The 24905-nt window shown below is 33.7% G+C and overlaps 1 protein-coding gene across 1 annotated transcript; it reads left to right on the top strand.

Annotated features, from left to right (window-relative positions):
- The first annotated feature begins 746 nt into the window (after nt 1–746).
- Nucleotides 747–19392, top strand: LOC132701018 (anionic trypsin-2-like). The gene is made up of 4 exons (XM_060668637.1): nt 747–956; nt 8063–8287; nt 13401–13679; nt 18975–19392. The coding sequence occupies exons 2-4, from the start codon at nt 8072–8074 to the stop codon at nt 19218–19220; spliced, it is 741 nt and encodes a 246-aa protein (XP_060524620.1). The 5' UTR covers nt 747–956; nt 8063–8071; the 3' UTR covers nt 19221–19392.
- Nucleotides 19393–24905: the final 5513 nt, after the last annotated feature.

The raw sequence follows: 24905 nt of genomic DNA, 5'->3' as shown, positions 1-24905 counted from the left end.
TGGGCATTTTTGTGGTTCTTAGGTCTCAAAATGTTCTAATGAAAACAAAACTTTTATTATTGGTCAAAAATAAAACCATCACTCACTACTGATAACTTAAGAACATAAAAAACAATTTTAACTAACTAACCAACTTAAGATTATTTTTTAAACGATAACACTATTTCATTTGAATTTTTATTAAAATTTTAGTAGATTGGAAATTTCTCAATAATTACGGCTTTTCAGAGAGACACAGGCGGGCCATTAATATGCCACGAAACGCAAATTGGGATATTATCATGGAGTTTTGGATGTGACAATACCATAATCTCTAGTGTTTACACAAAAGTAGATAAGTATATGCAATTTATTGAAAAGTTATTGAAGAATTATAATAGCAAAAAATGTCATTCATATAATTTTATTGTATTGCTACATTTATATCCGATTTTTCAAAAATTCAAGTCTCTTTTGTAAAAAACCTATTGCTGTATCTCTTTATGGTGTACGAATTTTGCAAATAATTATTAGTTACTTCAAAATGGTTTAACGGATTTAAAAAAAAAACTTTTCCTCAGTCATCAACGTTTTTATAAATGTCGATATTGTCATTATTGCTCACAATTTGTGATGGTTTAAAAATTGGTTGGAGTGTATTGTGTGGTGGTGATGCGCGGAGCGCCCTCTATTGCCAATTGTCGGAGACGAAGTCGGCGAAGGAGCGGGAAGTGGCCAGTTCCTTTTTAGGGGACGAACTGTGTTGACGTGCGATTGATTGTTTTGTTCGATTTCGATCTGCTGTACCAGAGTCGGTACGACCGGTCCATGCAATTTGTACTTTTGTTTTTTACGTATAGTAATACCCTCCGTTAGTATAGTACAGTGTGTGTATTGTTTTCGACGCTTCTGAACCCGATGTGCTTCGGTAGAAACACATCCATCACAAATTGCCCTGGTTTTCTACACAATTAGAAGTAAGTGTTACACAGAAAATATACCCATTAATCGAGGGGAAAGGCAGAGGGATACAATTTCACCAAAATTATTTACTTGTGCCTTAAATAGCATACACTATCGGACAAAAGTAGAGCAACAAAAATATTTTTTTAGTATTTTTTAAATAAAAAAAAAATTGGTTCATATTTTTTCATACTTTCCTTGCACAGCAAGTAATTTTTCACAACATTTTGGGTGTACCTTAAGTTAGTTGGTGAAAGCTAAATAATAATTAATATAAAATTTGACGAAAATGAAGGCGACAAAAGTAAAGCAACAAATTGTATAACAGTGTTTTATTTTATTTTATTTCAAAAAGTTGTATTTAACAGTATTGTATTGTAGTCTATTTAAAAAAAACATTAAACACACATTATAGTACAATAATAATAATTAAAATTATGCGTTAATCATTTATAGAATATCCATTATTGAGAATTACCTACTGGCAACGGCGTGGCATTGACTCTATCAACTTTTGAGTGACATTTTCTGGAAGATTTGTCCAAACTTCATTAATTTTATCTATCAACGATTCTTTATTTGGAAACATTTGTGTACGAATGCGACGTTCTACTTCTTCCCAGAGATTTTCAATTGGGTTAAGGTCTGGCGACTGTGCCGGCCACTGCAAAACTTTAACATTATTTTCTGCAAACCACTGTTGAACGAGTTCTGAAGAGTGTTTTGGGTCATTGTCCTGTTGGAAAATAAAACGTAACGGCATTTCCCACTCTACATAAGGGAGCATAACATTTTGCATAATCTCCCTATAAACAAATCGATCCATTGTCTCATTAATGAAGTGTATAGGACCTACTCCATTCCATGAGAAACATCCGCATAAAAAACACTGCCTTTACCATGTTTAGTTGTAGGTGTTACGTACTTAGGGTTAAACCTTGTATTAATTGGTCGCCTCACACGTCGCATTCCATCAGAATTGAATATTTTATATCGCGTTTCATCGATGAATAGAACTTTTTTCCAGTCATCGATGGTCCAGTTTAAATTCCGGCGTGCAAAGGCCAACTGAACAACTTTGAAGCTACCAATCTTCTTTGCACAGTTCGTATACCAACCGTAATTTCTGGAATTTCGGCAATAATTCGAGGTACGGACTTCCAAGGATCTTGTTGAGCAATTCTTTTAATGCGCCTGTCAGTCAAAACCGTTGTTTTTTTTTGGGTCTTCCCGATTTCGGCAATTTTTCTAAGTGTCCTCTGTCATTATACGATGAAATTATTCTAGATACGCTGTACCGAGGTAATATAAACTGTCTTGAAATATCAGCTTGATTGGTACCTTCCATAAATGCATTTACTACTCTTTGCTTTAGGTCTTTTGAAGTTGGAATTCCTCTTGGCATAAGTAGTCCTGCGCACAAATGGTTAACTTAGCACAAAATAAACCCAACTCGAGTTATTTTTGCATTTACTTACATTAAAAGCGTCGTTTTGAATAAATTTTAGAAATGTTGCTCTATTTTTGACGCGTCGCTAATACGCATTTGAAAGTAAGGTCAAAATAAATTAATTTTGTTTTGTTTGTGATCATCAATAAATCATAGCCTACTTTAATGTCCTCAAATGTATTGTATTTGTATACAATACCTTGCATGTATAATCATAATGTTGGGACTTGTGTTAAATATATCTTATTTTTGAAGATGTTGCTCTACTTTTGTCTGATAGTGTACTTAAATCTTAAGTTTGGAAAGACCCGGAAATCTAAGTAAACCGAAAGTACCTAAATCACCTCAGGTTTGAAGATAATGTACTGTCAATAGCTTCAAAACGGGAAGACCTCTTAAAAATGCTGTTATGAGGCATCAAAAACAAAGGTTCTTAAAATGAATTTCACCAAACCTAGTAATGACTAGCACATACGATATGCCAGTTATAGATATAGAGGGAACAGTTATTAAATTTGTTCAGGAATACGAATATCTGGGTCAAGTTTTCTAAGCAAGCTAGGAAAACCTGACCATTGAAATAAATAGACGGATAAGAATCAGCTAAACCCACAAACTCACAACTAACAAAAAAAGCATTCAACTCCTCTGTTATTTCGGTCCTGACCTATTGTGCCCAAACGTGGAACTTTACAAAAAAAAATCTAGACAGAATAAGAAATATCAAACGATCTAGGGGAAAATAATATTATAGGAATTTCCCTCAAAGACCATAAAAATAAGAAATGGGTATTAAATCCAAAACAACCAAATGACAGACATACAGACAGACCGATATTTTATGTAAATCGTTATTAATATTATTACAGTCTTGGTCAATGTGGTTAATATTAAATGAATAGAATCTTACTAGTGATTTCTAGTCTAAGCAAATCGGCGGTGCAATATAAAAACCATATTGGAAGATTTAAGTTAGTATTATTATTTGCTTTTCGCAGTCCGACCCTGTGTTGCCCATTGCTCATTTATAGCATGTTTACTGCGAAGCTCTTCTTTATACAATGCAACTGGAAGAGGTACTTTTATTGCATTCAATAAGCCAAAACAATTTATCTATGAAAGCACTATACCAACATATTAATCGGCTCTGGATTCAAGCGCGAAGCGACCAACTTTGGGAGCAGTTTGCTTCACGGAAACTTAAGGTCTCTTATGTGGGATATCGAGCTCGTAGTTTAGAGGCTTCGGCCTCATCATATACGACCGGCGGGCCTATCCCTGTATTTATCAAATCATTGCGAACTTAAACCAATGTGCTCCCTAGCGGAGCAGTTTAATAAGCCATTTATGTTTAGTAAGCTTATATGTTAATTAATTAAAAATATTTATTAGGTTTTAGAATTCACTTTAGTCTATAGCTAGGTATGGCAGCATATAATCGAAGGAAACAAGCCTTATCAGATCATCTTTTGAAACTACACAAAACTTTTCAGGATATTAAAAAAACCATCTCGAATTCGGGGTTTAAAAACACGTCTTTCATAATTTTTTCATAAACATTTTTCTCAGTAAACACAAAATATAGAAGGTGGGTCAAGTTCCCTTTTTAAATGGAACACCATTATTTTAAATCTATTTTACGCATTAGTCAAGTGGAATACCTTATCTCTTACTTTTTGGGAGCCAACATGTTAGCGGATATAATATTAAATTTACATATTTCAATTATTGGTTTTAATTTCTATATAATCCGATATTTCAAATCATATAAATATTGTGATTTTTCTTTACGCACTTGTGGTTTTAAATATCCCAAGAGGAAAAATTCCAGTCTAGTAATATCTGAAAACCTTACAGGCCATTCTACCGATCCCATTTTACCAATGTACTGTGCAGGAAATACCCTATTTACTTTACACACACTTGTGGAGCGAATTGCAGTGGAGCACCACCCCGTTGAAAGGAAACTGCGAGAGTGGAAATTAAATCATTTGGAACGCATTGTAAATATAATACCCCAAAAGGGGATTTAAGTTGCATATTTCCTTTATAGTTTAGCAAAACTGCAGTTTGCAGTCGAGATCATGTTCGTTCAGCTCCTGTAATAATGTAATCCTGTAAGGATAATGCCTTTCTTCTTTTAATACAAGGAAAGCTTGATTGGTTAACATCATTATTTGAAGCTATTTCATAAGTAGGAGATTATTTCTAACTTCTAATAAAATATTTAATATTGTGTTTTCGTGAATTTTTGGACGATGACCTGGCCGTAGACAATCTTTTATGACCCACCAAAAATGCGCAAGGAAAATTATGCTATATGAGCATTTTTCTTGAAATGCAACCAGATTTATTAATGAATTTCTTCCATATTAGACATACTTTAAATATTAATTGATTGGTTAGTTTAGGAAATTAAACATTGTCCATAATATCTTGGAAATAACCTCCTCCAAAGAATGACGGTTAATGAATGGGGAGCGAAACCGCAAGCCCTCAGGACGACGGCTCAAGCCCTTTGCTTCTATAGTCAAAGTCACACTGAGAATACAATAGAGGGCCTCACACCAATAATAACTTCATCCACGTTTTATTGGAGATTGTCAGCACAGTTGTTGAGTAAAATGTTTAAATGCTTCTTCTATTAACAACCTTATTCTGTATTGAAATCGTTGTCGCTATACTTGATTCTATAACTCACATAGATACGATTATCAGCGTAAAACATCTATCCCGAATTTCGTAGCTATTTCCTCAATTTTCTTTTTGTCATACTTATTTCTGTAAGAGTAGTCAATTTCCAATTGCTCTGATTTCAAGTAGGAGTCGAGAAAATATTTTTTACGAGCTGTAACACTTCAGAATTGTTACTTTACTGGAATACGATCCGGTAGTTCCGCGCCTACATTTTAAATTCTAAGCGCCTTTTTTTCCTGCCTCACCGGCAAACACCTGATTTGTTCTGACGTCCGCGCTACCAGGCTAAGAAAGTCGTAATTTAATTCGCGTATATATTCTCTTTGAATAAATAATTCGTTCGCGAAATAGATTCGTATCGCTAGTATCATTGGACGTATGACCTTATGCACCAAGTTCCGTGATTTCTCTCCGTTCCGGCATCTCTCTCGAATATCTGAGAAAGTAATCTATTTATCTACCTCACTCCTGGCTCCGAGCGACATACGTGGTATGATATCGTTTTCCTGTTTCGGTAGAAGAACAGTGTGGTAGCTAGCCAAATAGTGATTAACCCACCGGCTTTTTCTTCAGCCATCGCTTTGCGGATATAGGGTTAAATTCACTTAGATGTGTGGTCAGCGATTTGGTGATTCCGTTGCTGTTCATATTTTTGGTTCGTTCGGAGAACTGCCCACACTTACTCTGTAAGAGGATTTGACTGCTACCTGGTGCCTACCAAGCTTTCACCCTCAAGAACATCCATCGAGGGTCCTTGGAACACCCGTACTCTCGTTGGAGCACCCGTATCTCCTTGAAGCCCTGTACTCGCCTTCGAGCACCTGTACCTCCTTTAGGAGGGCTCGCGTTTCGGAGGCTTCTGGATTGACGTATTCGGGGAGGATCCAAACATCGAAGTTCCTGTGTTCTCTGGATATTGGAGCACATTTGAATCATTGCTTGACTACCGGCTCACTTGATAGATCTGCGCGAGGTCAGACACCCCCTGTAGGCTGCACTGTTCGGGAAATAAACAAGGTGACGTCCAGTTCGATGTAAGCGCTACGCGAGATATTGTTAGGCATACCCTTTTTTTTGTTTTCTGTTTTTGTTACTCTCGGTAATTTAATCCATACCCTTTTTGCTATACCGACACGGAAATTCAATAATCATGTAGTTTTACTCTCGAAAATTTGTGTACAAAATTTATGTATAATTATATGCGGGAACTTGACGTATCGGTAATACTGAGTATGATCGTAGTCGAGTTTTTTTATGTTAATAATTACCTATATTGCCCCTGTAAGCCTGTGGTGATCACCTAAGGGAATTTGACCTTTTTTTTTTCCTTTGTGTATTTCTATTATTTCGGGAATTTCGTATTAAACGGGCTGTCAACTTGTTGCGGGGACGGCAATTGAATTTTGCGGAGTTTAGGTCGGTATGTCGCGGAGTTGTAGTTTCTCATTATCGACGCGTAATAAATAACGTAGATCAGTTTTCATCTGTCTCTTTTTTTGTCCCCTTAACCTTCACGACTATCTTTTATCGATTGTACCAATTTAACTTTAATGGTAGGTTTCATCGTTAATGTTCTCTTTTTTGTAAAACATCGGATTCCTCACACCATCTGAGAGACTGGAAGGTCTGCTACTTCCTGGCGCCCTAAGGATAGATAGTGCTATATTTTCTTTATTATTCGTGGACCCCCCCATCGCTCCAGAACTCTGAGCACTACGGGTAACTAATTTACAAGCACCCAGCGACCCAGTTTTGCAAGAAATTCAATCTTTTTTTTTTCATTTACTTACCCCTTTTATTTTTCTTTTTTTTTCCTTTTCTGAGCAGTTTTTCGCGTTGATTTTATATACGATTTAGATCAAGAGGTGCGTGGCAGAGCAACCAATACAATTTCGGCTTTTTTCCCCTACGTCAGGTTTAGGTAATTGTTGGGTAAGAAGAGAATTAGCAACTCCTCAAACTTATCATTATAATTGTTGTCGCTTTTCTATGCTACGAAACCCTTTTACATATCCTCCATGAAGCAGAACGAAATTTAAGCCTCTATTTGTAGGTAGGTAGGTTGTTAAACCCTTTTTTCTACTCCCGTCTGTAAAATACCTAATTACACACCGATCTAGCGTGCGGGAAGCGTCGCTTTACCACGTCAGTTTCGTTTCCCATGAATCCGAGCCACTTCGGACATTTCCGGGATTTTACCGCACGGATTTGGCAGCAATCGGATGTTTTCGGAGATCCCACGCTTTGAATTTTGAAGTTTGTCAATTCTGACAGTCATGTCAGTGAATGTATTCGTCTTGTTTTGCGAAAATGTACCCAAAAACTGACGGTCGTAGAAAAAGTATAGTATGCAACACGTTCGGTAAACTTTTTAACTCACTCGTTTATTAAACACTCGCTCCGCTCGTGTCAAATAAACTCGTCAGTCAAATGCCGTTTACCGCACTTGTTGCATAATATACTATTTTCTACTCCCTTTTCTGAAATGCCGCTTAAGTTTCGTTTTCCGATATTGCCCACGGCTTGAATTTTGACGTTTTTGTTGTGTTGTTTTGCAAAAATGTACTCAAAAACTAACGATCGTAGAAAAAGTAGAAACCGTTCAGGTTATTTTTCACAACCCTGTATAATAAATTGAGAGGTTAATGAGAACAACAGTTTTTGATCATTCTTTCGTGAGTTTGACATTCCTGGTTTTGATGTTAGCTCGCTGTCAGTAATGACGAATTTCTACTTAATTTTAATTTGTTATTTGTTACTTCGGTATCAATTAACATCACCTTATAATTTGACAAACAATTCCAGTTTGGAACAAACAGATAACAGGATATATGGAGGATTTAATTGTTCGACCAACGATTATCCTTTTATGGTGAGTTTATATGTGTTCAATATTGGAAAAATGTATTATCCCGCTGCGGTTGATATAGATTTTTGGCGTTGAACATCTTACTTAACTACTTAATATCTTAGGTTTGCATTATGGAATTATCTTCAAAGGGATCATACAGACGAAGATGTGGAGCAACTTTGATGAACGAACTGCTAGCACTTACGGCAGCACATTGCGTTTTTAGTGGTATGTACGTAGCAGCAGGTTTAAGTAGCCCGAAAACGATCTATGCTAAAGTAATACAAAGTTATATTCATCCAAGATTCAGTCGGGCCACCCTTGAGGCAGATATTGCGATACTAAGGGTGAGTGAAGAGTAGAGTAATGGAGAATTCCACGGAATTACGTTAAAATTTAAACCCATTAATTACATTAACATTACATTACATACATTAATACATTTGAAGTCTGATTTTTATGTTTCAAATCTGTTCGCTTGATTGTATATTTTTGGGTGCCCCTTTTCCGAAAAACGGCATGTTCTATCATCAATTTTCTTTATAGCAAAATATTATTTTATTAATATACTTACCTATGACATGAATATGTATGTAGCATTTAATGCCTGATTTTTAAATGATTTATTTTTTATGAAATTAAATGTGATTTGGTACTGGATAATATCAGATTTCTCTGCAAAGCAACAGAGTTGGCGTAGAAGCATCAATACAGCGTTGTAACCTGCTTATGTGCAGTTGGATTTATTGGGAGTCGTGCTAGTGTGTTCGCGGCTATTGTCGTTGTTGCGTATTTCTAGTATTCTATAACGTAGAAATATGGAAATAAGAGATTGTGTGAACAATCCAAACAACTTTTGTTATATCTGTAGTAGTGATGTCATCGACTAAGACAAGTCTTGGGCTCCTCACAATATTTTTTCCATTTTCGTTGAAGCATTAAGAAACTGGCAAAAAGAAGAAAAGGAAGATATGTTTTGCTTTGCTTTGGTGTTCCTATGTTATGGCGAGAGCCTAGGAATCACAGTAATGATTGTTATTTTTTTCGTGTAATGTTCAAGGATTCAATAGAACAAATAAGAAACAAATTGTGTATCCTAATCTTAACTCTGCTATTCGACCAGTTCCTCATGGACTAGATATACCACCACCTACCGTCCCAAAAGAACTAGAAAACGTCAAATCGTCAGAATTTGAGGAATCTTATTCCGATTTAGATGATTTCAGATTAAGGGAGCCTGAAGTGTACTAGAGCGAATTAAATAATTTAATTGAACTGAGGTGGCTTTGACTTGATGAAAATCCATTTATCAAAATAAATAAGAACTAAAAATTCATATTTTCACGAAATTATATCACATGACAATTGTTTCGATAACACCGTGTCTTTATCATTTGAAATATATAATTTCGTGAAAATCAACTTTTAGTTCTTATTTATTTTGATAAATAATTTAATTAGAGATTTGCACCTTACAATGGATGCATCCGAACTGTTAGCGTGCAGCCTTCGTGACAAGCATTTACTGACACCTGGCGTCACATCAAGCTTTTACCGGGATCGCGAAATAGAATTATGTCAATATTTTACTGAGGAAGGACGGCTAGTGTATTGCAACTATATTAATCACTTAGCTGGCGCCTGTTTATTGACTCAAGCCTCGGTTGTCGTTGCACAGTTGGTACATTCAAAAGAAACGTATGAAAATTTAGGACTTCTTTTGAAAAAAATAAACTAATTAAACCACCAAACATCAGTGGATCTTGTGGAGACCTTAAAGTGTTGTGCATGCATCTTAGGACAACATGGGAGTTATAAAAATTCCCATGCTTTATTTGTGAGTGGGATAGTAGGGCATGAGGTAGACATTATACTTAAATAGAATGGCCCTCAAGAACAAGTTTTACACCTGAGAGCAAAAATATATTAGTTGACCCCAAAAAACTTTTACACATTTACTGCTTCCTATTCAGGTAACATGAGTTTGACAGTGCCTTTCCTGTTTTAATACTTGATCTTTTCTGAAAATCGTGCAGCAGTCAGAAAAGAACAGGGAGAGAGGTTTCATCAGAACATTAAGGAAATGAAACAGAGATGTCATGGAGCATAAGGATGATGGCGGACTACTGCTGGATGTTAAAACGGGATATGTCCTTAAAAACAAAGTCGAATGTCCGTACAACGCAGCTTTCTTGCAAAAAGCCGAAGATTTCATTCAAAAAAGTTTGAGAAATGCTTATTTTTCTCACTCTTTTTTACTGAATAAAAGAGTAAATTATTTTAGAAATATCGTTTTTCTTTGCAAAACAACCTTACGTGATACAAATAAATGCATAACATTTTTGAAATCACCCTACCAAAATAATATACAATCAATTTTCTAAATAAAAACATCTGTCAAAATGTTTAATTTAATAGATTTGTATTATTATATTCTACTAATAGGGAACAAAAAAATTGTTAGCGTAATATGTAGTTACCATTACAAAATACAGAAATAAACGAAATCAATGTTTATTTAGGTACCTACATTTCAAACCAGTATTTTCAGAATTTGCTTTGGTATATTCTGCCATTATTCATTATCTCTAAGGAATATTAACTTTAAGTTATTTTTTATTCCATTTTAAAATAATGGTAAAAATCATTTTATTTAGAAATATCATATAATACTAATAATAGCACTAATATAAAAGGTATTGCATGAAATTGTGACATTATAGGCTTCAACTATCGCTCTCTACACCTTATTAACATAAAATATACAATAAAATATATTCCTCTTGAATAGAAACAAGGCTGATGGTACATGTAAACCGAGAGGTTTAGATTATGAATTTTATTTAAATAGACTTAATACAAAAAGTGTTGAACAACAGAAATGATCAGCAAAGAAAAAAAATTTTTTTTTCTGTTTGTCCGTTCTCCGTCATTTGGTTTTTCCTTAATAACTTTCGAACCATGGGAGCTACAAAATTGAAATTTGCCTCCTTTTTAACCCTCCATCACATACATAAACTTGTACGAAATGGCCTCGATTCGACGGCGGCATCCATCTTTTTTCCGCAATTTTCGGCTGTATTTTTTTGAACATTGCTATGAAACACGATAAGTGTCCGAAATTTGAAGCAATCGACTTCATATTTGGCACATATATGCAGTTTTGCCCTGTGGCGGAACCTGTTGAAAATGGGGGGGTGGCTGGGGGTCGGGAAGTATGTAAAAAAAAATAAAAATGGAGTGTGCAAGAGTCTACAAAAAACATCATTTTTCAAAAACCATTTCAACACCGAAAAGATTCTTGAACCAGAAGACGCTGAGGATACGGCTGCATAAACTTTTGACAATTTTTAAAAAATATGCAGGGTGCACCGCAAATTCAAAAAAAATGAACAATAAAAAAAATATATTGAAAATTGGAAAATTTTTGTATTTAGGGTTTTTAAGTATTGTACAGGGTGTTCGCGATATTCCGTGAAACATTAAATAACATAATACGTGCTCCAAATTAGCAGCTACCGACTTCAGACTTGGGAGAGACGTACAAGTCTAGACCCGCATTTAGACTTTTCAAATTGAGAGCAATAAAATAACGGGAAGTATTTTTTTTATTTTTTAGTATTTTTTTTGTGGTTATTTTGGCATCCATAAAAATATCTTTTCCTCCAAACCATTCATCCGATCTAAAAAAATTTACAATCGTAATACGTGGGGAGCTATAACTTTTGTTTTAAGCATTTTTTTCGATTATATACAAGGTGTTTTAGTTATGGACAAAAATCTAAAAGACCCCGAAAAGTGTTCTTTAAGAGGGTAAATTATTAACCGTAAATCAAAATTCGTACAAAAAATAGCTAATCCCTCCAAACAGTGTTATAGGCCGTATCAAAGTCTACAATTTTTTATTTACGGTTTTCATCTATCACGTACGCTGTTCGAGATATTTGAAAAAATCCAGGACTATAGCCTTTATTTCGAACATTGTTGGAATTGTATACAGGGTATGTCGTTTGTGGGCAAAAGATTCTAATAGATCCTAGAAATTTCCGCTTTTGTGGGTGAACTATTTGGCGATAAATGAACAGTATCGTAAACTCTGTCGAGAGAGAGTTTAAGGTTTCGTCTATAATTCAGGCGGGGCGAGATATTTGAAAAAATATAATTTTAAATTGCAATAACCAATACAAATGTTAATATTTACCAAAGTTTGCCGTCACTTTGAAGTTCGACGAGATATGAAAGACGCTTTATACAGGGTGTATTTACAATAAAATTACATCGATTTTGCAAATGTTCCATAGTGGTCCGCAGGAGCACGATAGAAAAACAATGCGTCCATCTAGAACAAGAATCCGGGAACCGCATTCGTTTTAAAATAAAAAACTGATTCGCGCTACTTGCGACGAACTTGCCCCGCCCACCGACGATGTTTCTAAAGCAATCTTGTTCTAATTGTAATAATTGTTCCAAAGTATTAGATATGTTTAATTGCAGACTGAATGGATTATGAAATATATGTTTGATGTCAGGGCCATGTTAGCTTTGTACCATCTCAATGTCGATTGCGAACGGTCTTAATTGTCTCAATTGATATATTAATGCTGGAAACTTTAGCTAATTGGGTTATTAAATATTATTTTTGTTTTGATAGATTGTTCTCTATTGAGAGATAAAGCTGTCTTTTTTACAAAACCGTAAAATTATATCAATCCGAGTCACTCAATCCAGAATTACAACACCTGACAAAAGCTCTTCTCGCTAGGAATTTCCATCCAGCTCTCTTATTTAGAGATGAGTAGAACTATCTCTACCCAAATTACACATCACCATAACCTCCAAAAGAAAATAAATATTAAAGCGACCCCATACTTGGCACAGTCGTCCTTTCTTAGATTCTAAATATTATCGACCAGGGTCTTAAGACATATAAAGTTAAAACCAAAGAAAATCTGCAATGAATTCAGAAATTTCTGTAGACAACATACTTTTAAGAATATATTTATGACAACCTTGGCTATTAGCAAAAGCCAAATTTAGCTAGACAAAGCTGAAGTTATTACTTAGAAGTAGAACTAGAAACTTATTTTTTATTCATACCCATGGTGCTGAATATAAATGTGAGTTTCGTAACTCTTAAAAACAGTAGAAACAAGCACCGAGTCAGTCACATGCAAATTCATCTGGTAAAGAAAATAACATCCATTATAAATTATGTTTATAATTTATTTACATATTTTCATTTATTTATAATTTATAATTACATTTATAATTTATAATTATGAACTATAAAAAAAAGCAACTTTAACTTTGCCTGTAACACTGGATGCTTTTACTATGCAAACAATTTTTACTATCGATTAAGTGCTGATTCTGTAATCATTCATTTTTTGATTTATTTTTCCCTGGCCGAGAATAGTTTTAAAAGTCGAGCTCACATGTGGAATATAGTTTTTGTTGTAGTTAGAAGACCCCATACGAAAATCGCAATACGTTGATTACGTCAAACTGCCATCTCGAAGTATACCAGGCGAAGTTCAACACTGCTATGGAGCATTACTTATGGGTTGGGGATTAGCGAAGCCCGACCTTTTATTCCCTATGGACTTACTGCAGTGCGTTTACTTACCCGTCATAACATGGGCTGAGTGCAGACATATGTATAGGTTTGTAAAAGACATCCATCGTTTTGCGGATAAAGTAATATGCACGCTTTCAGAGGAAGGAAAGGACTCTTGCAAGGTAAGTTATACCTAATTTATTATTTTGTTTCAAAGAAACTTCCACGGGCTACTTTAATACTATTCCTTCTGTTCCGATTGTTGATAAATCGAACACGATTATAAGTCTTGCTCCAAAAACTGTCGCTGCGTATGGTACGATTACAATAAACAATCTCTTGATTGTCCTTTTCGAAACATTTGTATTACTTATATATTTGATTATTTCAGGCATTTTTTAAATAATTTGGACGCATATTAATATATCGGATTTCTTGTAAATTCTTATTTAGTTGCACCTTGTTAGGTACTCTGCGGCCCTATAAGAACCTTTAAATACTGTCCCGTCCCAATGATGGTATTACTCAATGTTCCAACTCAGATATTTTCTGGATATGGTTTATGAAGTTCGGCCATTCAATCAGGATTATGTCTTGACCAAATTCAACAGTTTTGCCTATTACCTTGACCATTCAAGCAAAGAGTAGCTTCGTCGCGGAGTAAAATGTTGAAAATACGGACCTTGAGTTATATTTTCGGCTCTCAGGGTTATCCTTCAAAATTGGTCTTACTGATTTTGACATTTATATATAACTGGTTGATGCTTACTTCAAATTTTTCTTCTCGGTTTTGACCGTCCTGCACTGGGTAATTTTTTTACAGATCCTTTTTCTTGACAGCGTTGGCATGTTCTGTATACGATCCTTCACTATGGTTTCCATGGTAACAAAGCGAGCATTTGGCATACTTTGTTGCTTGACGAGCGGTAAACCAAATAAAACACTCGCTCTTCGAAAAAGCATAATTTTGAGCCTTCTTCTGGAAGCGCCAATTTGTAATTTTTGCTCGGGTCTACAAATATATTTTTTGTACCTAAGCGCTATTGCCCCAGAGGATTATAGCATACTCTATGACAGAGTCAAAGTTAGGACGATAAAAGAGTATTCATGTATCCTAAGGATCTTGCTCATATTTCTCCATTTAAAATAATTATTACAGATAATGACTACGTATTATAAAAGTTTAATTTTAACAGATCGGATAGAACCAGATCTAGGGATTTCTTTTGTTTAAACTTCCGAGCAGGCTACTTCTTGCATAGACCTTGATCTTGATTTGGGCGATCAGCTTAAACTTGAACTGTGTAAACGTTGATATTTTTCTTCCCTCTTTTATTTTAGCTGCATAAATAAATTGACTTAGCCCATGATGATATCAGAAAAGATGTAAAGTGTTACTTTCAAATTTATTGTTAAACAATACCATAATTTGACATGACACCAGTACTAAATTTGGAAACAAGTCCACAGCTTCTATATTTTTGTGCAGTGGGAAAAATCATATGTTTAGTATTAATTTATATCAATAATTAACAAATTAAATGGCATGGGACCACAGTGTGTTTCCTGGGGTAAACCTGATAAAATCACTTTCAAACTCCAACACATTCGACTTAGCTCCAAGTCGCTCATGGTTGACCCTGATGGAATGCAGTCCAAAATATATTATTCTCAAAAGAATTTAACGGAGACTATTGATAAGTAAGCAACTTTGTTGTAGTAAGTCGCAACAAAAGAAAGCCATGCTGTTGATCATTGATAACATGGTACTCTCCCATGCGACAGCAGATTTAAAGATCTGTCTAGGATCTCACGTATTAGCGAATTTATTCACCGATAGTGGAGCTGAAAGCGGTAATCCCTCGGGTAAGCCGCAGATACTATGTGATTTTCAATTTTCTAAACATGAAGTCTACATCCTACTCGTCATTCGCTTTAATCACTTGGTAATCGGCAAACAAGAGAATGGTAAAGCACTGCTGCTCCAGGATAATTCCTTCTCCAGTTATCGATGACTTCTTCGATATACATTTTAACCAAAGTATATGATAAACTGCATCCCCGTTTGGCCTCCTTTGCTGTAGAGAAAAATTCTGATTGGACATTTTCCAATCTCACCAAACTCTTTAGTTTTTATACATATTCCATAGAGCAATATAGGTTTTACTCAAACCAAACCTCTTCAATGTTTCGAGAAGTCTCTTTAAAGATACTGTCAAGTAGGCTTTCTCCAGATCGACCATGGGGCCAGTAGTGAGACTACGGGGCATTCGTGGTTGTAATATTTACTGTAACACACATATATTGTCAGTTCACCATCGACACCATCCAGTGAACGACTAAAATATGGAACTCATCTATTTAAAACTCAGATGCTGGATTTCAAGAAAAATTATCGCACATGCCCATTATAATTTGTTCTTGTACATTTTTCGCAGTAAATAGAAAATATGCAGAGTGGATCCGATCCAAAAGCATAGGTTGATATCAAGTTCCATTTTTAAAATGGAAAAATATTTTTTTTAATTTTATTTTCGAATTATGTGTCAAATTTCACGGACATGGTGCAAACGGCATACGGTATACGCTATCTTATCTTATCTCTTACATTTTATTAGCAAAAGAATAAAAAACTGAAATTAAATTTTGAAATGAACAGGCAAGTAGCTAGAACGATTAAGGTTCTTAAATTCTTACGCGCATCTAAATGATACCCGGAAAATTGAAATTTTAATTTCTGTTAGATACAGAGTCAAAATGAGAAGTTTGTAATTTGTTTATCGCAAAATGTTTAGAAAGACCCATTACGAGATCCGCAGTAAGTAAAATTGCGTGAAACTTTATTGAAATAGAGCATGTAAAAGATTGTCTACGGCCAGATCGTCCAAAAACAAATGAGAACACGAGTTTTAACATTTTATTAGAAGTTGAGGATAATCCCCAACTTGCATCTTCCGAAGTAGCTTCAAATAATGATGATAGCTAACTAACAACTTGGCTTAAATTACAAGGATATAATATCTGCAAAAAGCTACATTACCACAAGAGGTGAATAAAAATGATCCCAAATGCACTACCGTTTTATGAAATTGTGATGGTAATATGAAACTTATATCCATCCAGATACTGTTTAGTGATAAAGCCACATGCTGTTCTAATTGGTAATATAAATAAACAGAATTGTAGATATTGGAAAACAAATAATTCTCGGCGGATGAGAGAAAAAATATTAAAGAGATTTTGAAATAACAAAATTATTGGACCTTATTTCTTCGATCAAAATCTTTCTGGGGTCCGATATATACAATTTCCTTAAAATAACTTAATTGTCACTATCGCAGTTTGTTTCCCAAATCCAAATGAGCCTGATATGCCAGATAGACAGATTTGGCTTCAATAGGATAGTGCTTCGCACCAATTTGATCGACAAGTGTGCAAGATTTCCACTGGATTTTTTGCTCCGGGGATATTTAAAATGAAAAGTGTGTAAGGAAAAACCCACAATAATTCGATGATTTCAAATTTGTAATAGATATGAAGCGAGGCAAATTAATGAAAATATGCTGAGTAATGTTTTGAAAGTGTTTTTAAACGGACTAGCATATTGTCAACAATTGGTGGGCATCCTTAACACCTAGTAAAATAATGCTTTTGTTTTCTGTTTCTATAAAATTTTTCCCCATTTGACTTGTTGGATACTCGTTTTATCTCCAATGAGAATTAAAATTTTAATTGTCTGAGTTTCATTTACTTTCGCTTTCTTTACTGACAGAATTGTAATTGTAACAATTTAAGAATTTTACTAGTTCATTTGAAAATTACATTTCTATTGTTTATTCATAGAGATTCAGAGATTCAGAGATAGGTATAGGGTAAGGTACAAGAATAATGAGTTAAATTTTACAAAGATCCACCCTGTATATTTCTATTTACTGTAAAAAACACGCACTTTTCTTAAAATCCAATATCTGATTTTAAATAAATTTGATCCATATTTTTTCCGTTCGCTGTATAGAAAAAAAACTTCAGGGAAAGGATATCTATAATTATAAATCCGCATATAATTCTAGCCGATGTAATTTAAGAGTTAGATATCTTACCTTTCCTTGATATCTTACCTTCCTGACAGTTAAATACGGATGGCCCTTCTATAAAGTTTCACCCGTTCAAGAATATTAGATTAGTAGGTTGTGTGGTTGTGTTCTGCTGGAATATTTATCGGGTCCAACACACATATTTGGGGCACCACAGAACTTTCGAGGTGTTCCAAGGATAAAGAACAAGGACGACAAGTGATCTATGTTTGGTGGCTTAAAAACAGAATAATTTTAGCCAATTATTCAAACTAACAGCGGAATGATAGGAACTACTCACCAAACTAATACTAAACTTACCAAAAAGTACAGATTTGACTCCAATTGGTGCTTTTTTATGGGAACATCTTAAAGAAAATATCTAGGCAGAAAGAAATCGGGAATTTATTTTACTATCAATGCACTTTCTAAATCCTCAGTTTCTAATAAATGTTTGCTGATTATCAGAAATGTATTGAAAATAAAAATGTGCTGCTATTTTATGAAATTAACGCACAATTTCATGTTTTTGATTTTCATTATAATAATTTAACAGCAGTTGGTTTAATTATACAAAGATGAATTTGCAAATGTAAGCAATGTAATGCTTTTTGGCGGAACATCAAAATGTCACATTTTCGCACCGAATTGTTTTTCGCCATGGCTCTAGTGGATTGGCATTTACTTCTCAAAAACCTTTCAAAATAAATTTTAAAAACCCTATATTTTTCAAAACAAAAAAAATCTGTTTTTTTGAAGCAATATAATAATAATATTTAACAAACATAACTTGATACGAAAATACCATTTTCATCATCAATTTTCATTTTTGTTGGCTTTAATTTCGCAAAAGTTAATGAAAAACCATAAATAAAAATTATCTCCTCAAATAAAAAAGTTAAGATTGGATTCAAAATATGAGGAAACACCCAGTACATGAACATGGTTTCAGATGACTGTCTTTCATATATGTAAAACCTTAGTGTCCGTTAATATTATTGTATATGGATTCTCACACTTTCCATTGTGATCCTTCCTTACATTGAAAGCATTACTGACCACATATTAAGAGTTCTATCTTATTCTTACATATAATAACTTCTTACAGTTCCTTCTTTACCCAATATGTGCATGTCCGTCCTTTAGATCCAGCTCCCTCGAATATTGCATATGCAGGAACAGATTAGAATGCCAACCAGCTTCAGTTAAGCTCCGAGGAAGCCAACATGATGATTGGCGAAACGTCAGCAAGTTGGATTCATCCACAGTCGGCACAGGAGGAATTCAGAAGATTGTTAAATTGTGTTACAGTGGCTTGTGGAACTTTATTTTAAAATAATAATGATTTAATAGCAAGAAGACAAATTCTCTAATCCGTTTTATATTATTAACAACGATTTTTAGGGTGACTCCGGAGGTCCCTTGATGTGCGGCGAACAACAAATGGGAGTGATTTCGTGGGGATTTGATTGCGGTCATCCGAGATTACCCGGAATAGCAACTAGAATAGATCGTTATTTAAAATTCATCCACGATGTGCGCCGAATCGTTGGAAGAAGTTCCGCCGTTACGTTGCACAAGACTGGGTGCACGTTCTTAATGATTTTTTCAAAATTATTCCTTTATTTCGTATGCTTCGCAGGTCGTTAACATTAAAATGTACTAATGCAGTTGTTTAACCAGTCAACCTCTATTCAGACTTCTTAGGATTCCAGAAAACGGAGAGATATTTAAGTTCCATGAGTAGAGGTTGGTCACCATTTTTGTAGTCGCAGTATATTTTTAAACGACCTTTGGAAAAGATTAATTCATAGAAACATTAAAAGACTTGCTTGAGTTTTTCGTCTTTATTATCCAGAGGACATAGAATACAAATAAACGTCAGAAAAGAAAATATATCACAACTCACCAACATCAAAAATGTTCCTCGTCACCCATCGAACACAACCTTAAATCTGCTATTAAGATCTTTAAAAAATCGGTAGTCTCTCAGGACTTCCTAAGATTCACAATCAAGCTTCATCCCTTGGACCTTGTTAGTACCGTGGTTCTCCAACCTATTCTCCAGCATAATATCGAGTTTCTATATTAAGAACCCGAGGAGTAAACCGCAAGTGGACATGTGGTATAAATATGAAGGAATTCTCTGAAATTTCAGTGAAATTACGTAGAATTCCGTGGTATTTCAGTAGTTTTGCAAAGAATTTAAGGATCAAAATACATTTTGTGTTTCGAGATACATTAGTAAATTTGTTCTCTTTTTTTTTTTTCGTAAAACAGACACTTAAAATATGCTACTATGTACAGCTCAAGCGTGCAAAAAGTGTTACTTTAGGATATATAACATGTAAAATAACACCCTAAATCTGTCAGTTCCTCTTGAATTCGGACATGCCTTATTTGGTATTCCATAATTTCATTATTATTGGGATTTATAAATATTATTTTTTGTTCTTTGTTTTAATAATTATTTCAAATACGACAAAAATCATAAAGCACAATTTTTAGAAAATATTGATCAATTAAAGTGGTAAATTTTGTTGGTGCAAATAAATATTGAGTTAATCTACACGATTTAGTTTTTATCTAAGTCAACTTAAGAAGGTCGTATACAGAGTGCTAAGTAATGAATGATCCAAAAAGCAATCTTAGATAAAACTGTTGAAAATAATGGCATTGGGCCAAACGTGCGTTTTGAAAATGTGTCGTTCATTAGTGCGTCAGTTTTTGAAATATCGACATGAAAACTTGGATTCGGAACTTTGCCAAATGGTGAATAAGATTACATTTTAGAGTTTCAGATAATATATGGAAGGTTTTAGTTACACTTTGTGATATCGTCCCGCCCCTATACTTTACTTTATTATTTTAAATGCCCATATAGCATCCAACCACAATTTTCAGGGTTCAATTTTGCGCAAGGAGGATCAGTTGCATGTCACCACATTGAGTTGACGTGAATAGTAAGTAAAATTTTTTGTTTTAGTGTTATTCAGCAGGGCGGTATAGTGTTTAAGTCAAAACTTTTAACTTTTTTTATAAAATATTCATTATCTTCTTTTGCAAAAAAATTTGCATACAGTTACATCCATTTTTTCTTGAATATAAACGTTCGTTAGAGAAGCAAAATATTTTTAGTATATGTGCTCCTTCGAAAATAACTTGAAAGATCTTAAAGTTCATTTTTTATAAAAAGCTGCAATGTAATCCGAACCAGTGTATGCATGAAAAGCAGATAGTCTTAGGTATAGATCAAGTTCGAATTTTGATGGCAATACGGTACAATTGATGCAATTAAGATCATTGCTATTTCGATATATATAAGTCGCAAGCCGAAATTTAGAGTTTTTAATTTTATGCATGCTACCAAGTAAAATTATCAAAACATCTGTGTCTGCTGATTTTATTAAAATTATAAATCCTGATGCTGCTTTGTAAACTTGAAAAACCCTTCTCGTATCCGCCTCTTCATAAAAACATTTTTTTTAAAACAGTTACTTTTTTTGTAACAAGTGGACTGACAATCTTCAAACTGAGATGAATTTTGTGTTAACTCAACGTTAGCATATTTAAAACCTCTTAATCGTGAAAATGATGGCTTTAAAGAAGAATGTTTATAAGATTTTCAATTAAAATCAATTACCAAGTCCTTTATAAATGACGTGTTTAGAAACAGAATGGATTATTCAGAACACTGCTCTGTAGTAAATTAATTTATCCTTGTTTTTACTAAGCGTGATGTGCCGCACAGCTGTAGCATTGTCTCCTTTGCTACGAGGAATAAGTAGTTCTTCAATTTAATCCTTTAATTTAAATGTTTTGCATCTAGGACTAAATTTTGTGGGGCAACCATACACATACTACTATATTTATGATTAAATTACTTTTATTTTAAGACTTGTCCGGATTTGTTGGCGAAAGAGTGCAATTATTAACATCAACTTACATGTTTGACTGCAGCTACCAGGTAATAGGGACCAATAAAAGGTAAGCTACTGTGTATTGTGTATACTATGTACTTTTCACTGGAGTTTATTTCGTGATGGAGTTTATATCATGATCATTTCTAAGCAAAAAAAAATACTCTTTTTCGATAAAACATACCGTTTTCGAGAAATTTGTATTCCAATTTTTAATTTCAAGTGAATCGCTACACCAAAAAAGTTCAATAAGAATAAGTAGGTCATGGATTAGAAATGAACACATTCCCATTAACATTAGTGTTGACATTCATGAATCTAAATAAAAAAAACTTTGACCGTTACTTTAATACGTAATAAAAAGTAATTTCAAGTTGTTAATATACCATAAGCATAATGGTTAATGGCAAATGATAAAAATATGCTTTAGTAAAGTGTGACCAACCAAATTTAATTTTAAGAATACCGCTTTTTATTGCTTTTTATTGGATTCATTACAAACTACCATGTACAGTAATATTCGAATTTCACTATTTACACGCTATTTTGTAATTGTACTAAGTAAACATTAATTGAGTTCATTTATGTGCACATTCAATAATGACTACCATATCTTTGGTCCTTATTAGTTTAGCATATGGGTTTAAAAGCTTTAAATGGAACGTAATGCTGTTCTAAAAAACAAAGAACCTTAAATGATTTCAGAAGAATTCCCATGCAATTCAAAGGTACTCCATGAAATTACGTGAAATCCGTGAAATTCCAGGGGATACGTAAAAGAGGAATTACGGTGAGCTTAGAGTTTACCGCTCGCATAAACATTTTTTAATTCCGTTCACTTCGATTAACATATATAAACCATTAGATTAGATCCAAACATATAACCAACAGAGATATGGGGACAAAATAGAGAAGTTTCATTCAACAACTTGAGATTTCTAATCTAAACCTTGCGGTATTCAACAACCATCGTGGCCGCTGACAAATTGTCAGCTAGAGGGGAATATTTATGGCAGTGTTTTCTCAAAATATGTCCAGATGCTATTAAATCTTCAGGAAAAAAGAAGTTATGTGTTTACTTAAAAAGACAATGACCCAGAGTGGAGGTAAGTTATCACTATAATATTTAACAGTTTATTTTTATTCTTCAACTCTGAAATACATATAATTCTTGAGTTGTTCTTGGATTGAAGTTGTTCAGTAATGGCAAAATTCTTTCAATTTTGAAGTTTTATTCAACTTTTCGGTCAAACAATCAAGAATATGACATACATACAAATATTATAAGTTATATACTAGTAAAATTTTTAATGAATTAAGAAAGTCCAAGTTTGAAATAACTGACATTAATATTTTGACTCTGAAGTTTATGTTTATTACAATTTTTCAAGGATCTTCTTAACTGTGGGTTTACTTTCAACTCTATTATTATAAGAATGTGGATTTGATTTTTAATTTGGACTATCTATACCTACTACGTATCGAGTTTAACACCCAAAACGGTCAAACTTTGTTAGAATTCATCAATTCTTTTTACGAAAAATTCTAAATTTAATTTTGATTTTTTCAAAGAAACTTCCGCATGCTGTGGAACTATACCTCTCAAACCAAATATTCTAATATAGGACATTTTTACATTAAAATCGGTAAAATCCAACCCAGGGATAATAATCTTCAAAGCAGATAAGGGAAACGCCACTATTATTACGAATTCTACAAACCACCAGGAGAAAATACATGACATCCTCTCAGACATATCTTATCCATAAAGATACGATTTGTTCGGTAGAACGTAAAATTAAATCTGTCAATAAAGCTTCATCTCTTCCGGAATCAATAAAAAAGACAATCACTCCTCAAGACTCCAAAATTCCTCGACTCTTCGCTCTTCCCAAATTTCGCAAAACAAATCTACCTCTTCCGCTTATCATTAGCTCCGAAGGTTCACCAACGTATTCTTTAGCAAAATATCTAACCTTAATTAAAAAACCTTTCGCTAGAAAAAGATTCAATTTTGTGCTTAATTCTTTTCATCTTATTCAATATTATTATTAACATTGATTCAGAAGACTTTCTAGTCAGTTTTCACATTGAATCTCTCTCAAACATCTTAAAATCGCTGCCGACCTCATTTTAGTCCAAAAATGTTTATACATATAACATACAAAATTCACTCTGCGTAAAATTGAGAAAAAATTCATCCAGACAAGGTTGTCCAAAAAATAATGAGAACACTTGATTAAATATTTTATTAGAAGTCGAAGATAAAGCTGATGTTAGCCAATGAACGCTTTGCCTGTATTAAAAAGCAAGTATCATCCGTACACGATCACATTACTAGAGGGGCTGAACGGAGATGATCGCGACCGTAGACTACAGTTGAAATTATGATTACAGTATGCAACTTAAATTCATTTTTTACTGTTTACTGTTTAGTGATAAAGTCATGTCTTATTTAAATGGTAGGGTAAGTTGATAAATTTGTAGGTATTGGAGTACAAATATTCCCAGACGGATGAATGAAAATCATACACAACATCCACAAGAGATAAATGCTTGGGCAAGAATTTTTGAATAACAAAATTATCGGAACTCATTTCTTCGATCAAAATTTTACAGGGAATATTCAAGAATTCAAAAAATTTCTTCAAAATTGCTTAATTCCTACTCTCGCAATTTAATTTTGAAATCCAAATCAGCCTGATGGGCCAGATAGATAGATTTGGTATATTGATAGTATGTGTGTGAACAGTGGATTGGTAGAAGGGAATCAATATAATGACCTGCAGGATCACCAGATATTTCTCCAATTGTTTTTTTTTCTTTGGGAAATTTAAAATCAAAAGTGTACAAGGAAAAAACACAAAATTTAGATGATTTAAAATTTAGAATTAGATACGAAATAAAGCTAATTAATGCACATATCCTGAATAATATTTTGGGAGGGCTTTTAATCCAACTAGCATACTGTCCAGAAGTTAATGGTGGGCATTTTCAACATCTAATAAAATATAATTTTTGATACACGCTATTTTTGTAAATTTTCTCTCACTTTTATTCACTCTGGCTTGTAATTGGTCGCAAACTTCTTCCTGAGTTCTCGTTTTGTCTCCATATTATATAAAATATGAAATTTTAATTCTCTCAATTTATTTCATTTCATTTAGATGTACCACATTGACTTTCTTAACTGACAGAAACGTAATTGCGCTACTTACCTATTCATTTCAAAACTACAGTTCTGTTTTTTATTCTATTGCCCATAAAAAGTAAGAGTATAGGGTATAGTGTATGAATTACGGCTGAAATTTGACGCAGAATTCGAAAATTTAAAAATTGGAACTTGGTATCGACATCTACTTTTTAAAATTATGCTGGACATGTGCGAGACTTTTTTTTAAATCCAATACTTGAT

Source organism: Cylas formicarius, unplaced genomic scaffold (assembly GCF_029955315.1).
Source record: "Cylas formicarius isolate icCylForm1 unplaced genomic scaffold, icCylForm1.1 PGA_scaffold_4__25_contigs__length_36172078, whole genome shotgun sequence".
NCBI classification, from domain to species: Eukaryota; Metazoa; Arthropoda; class Insecta; order Coleoptera; family Brentidae; genus Cylas; species Cylas formicarius.
This window is presented reverse-complemented; position numbering and strand designations above follow the sequence as displayed.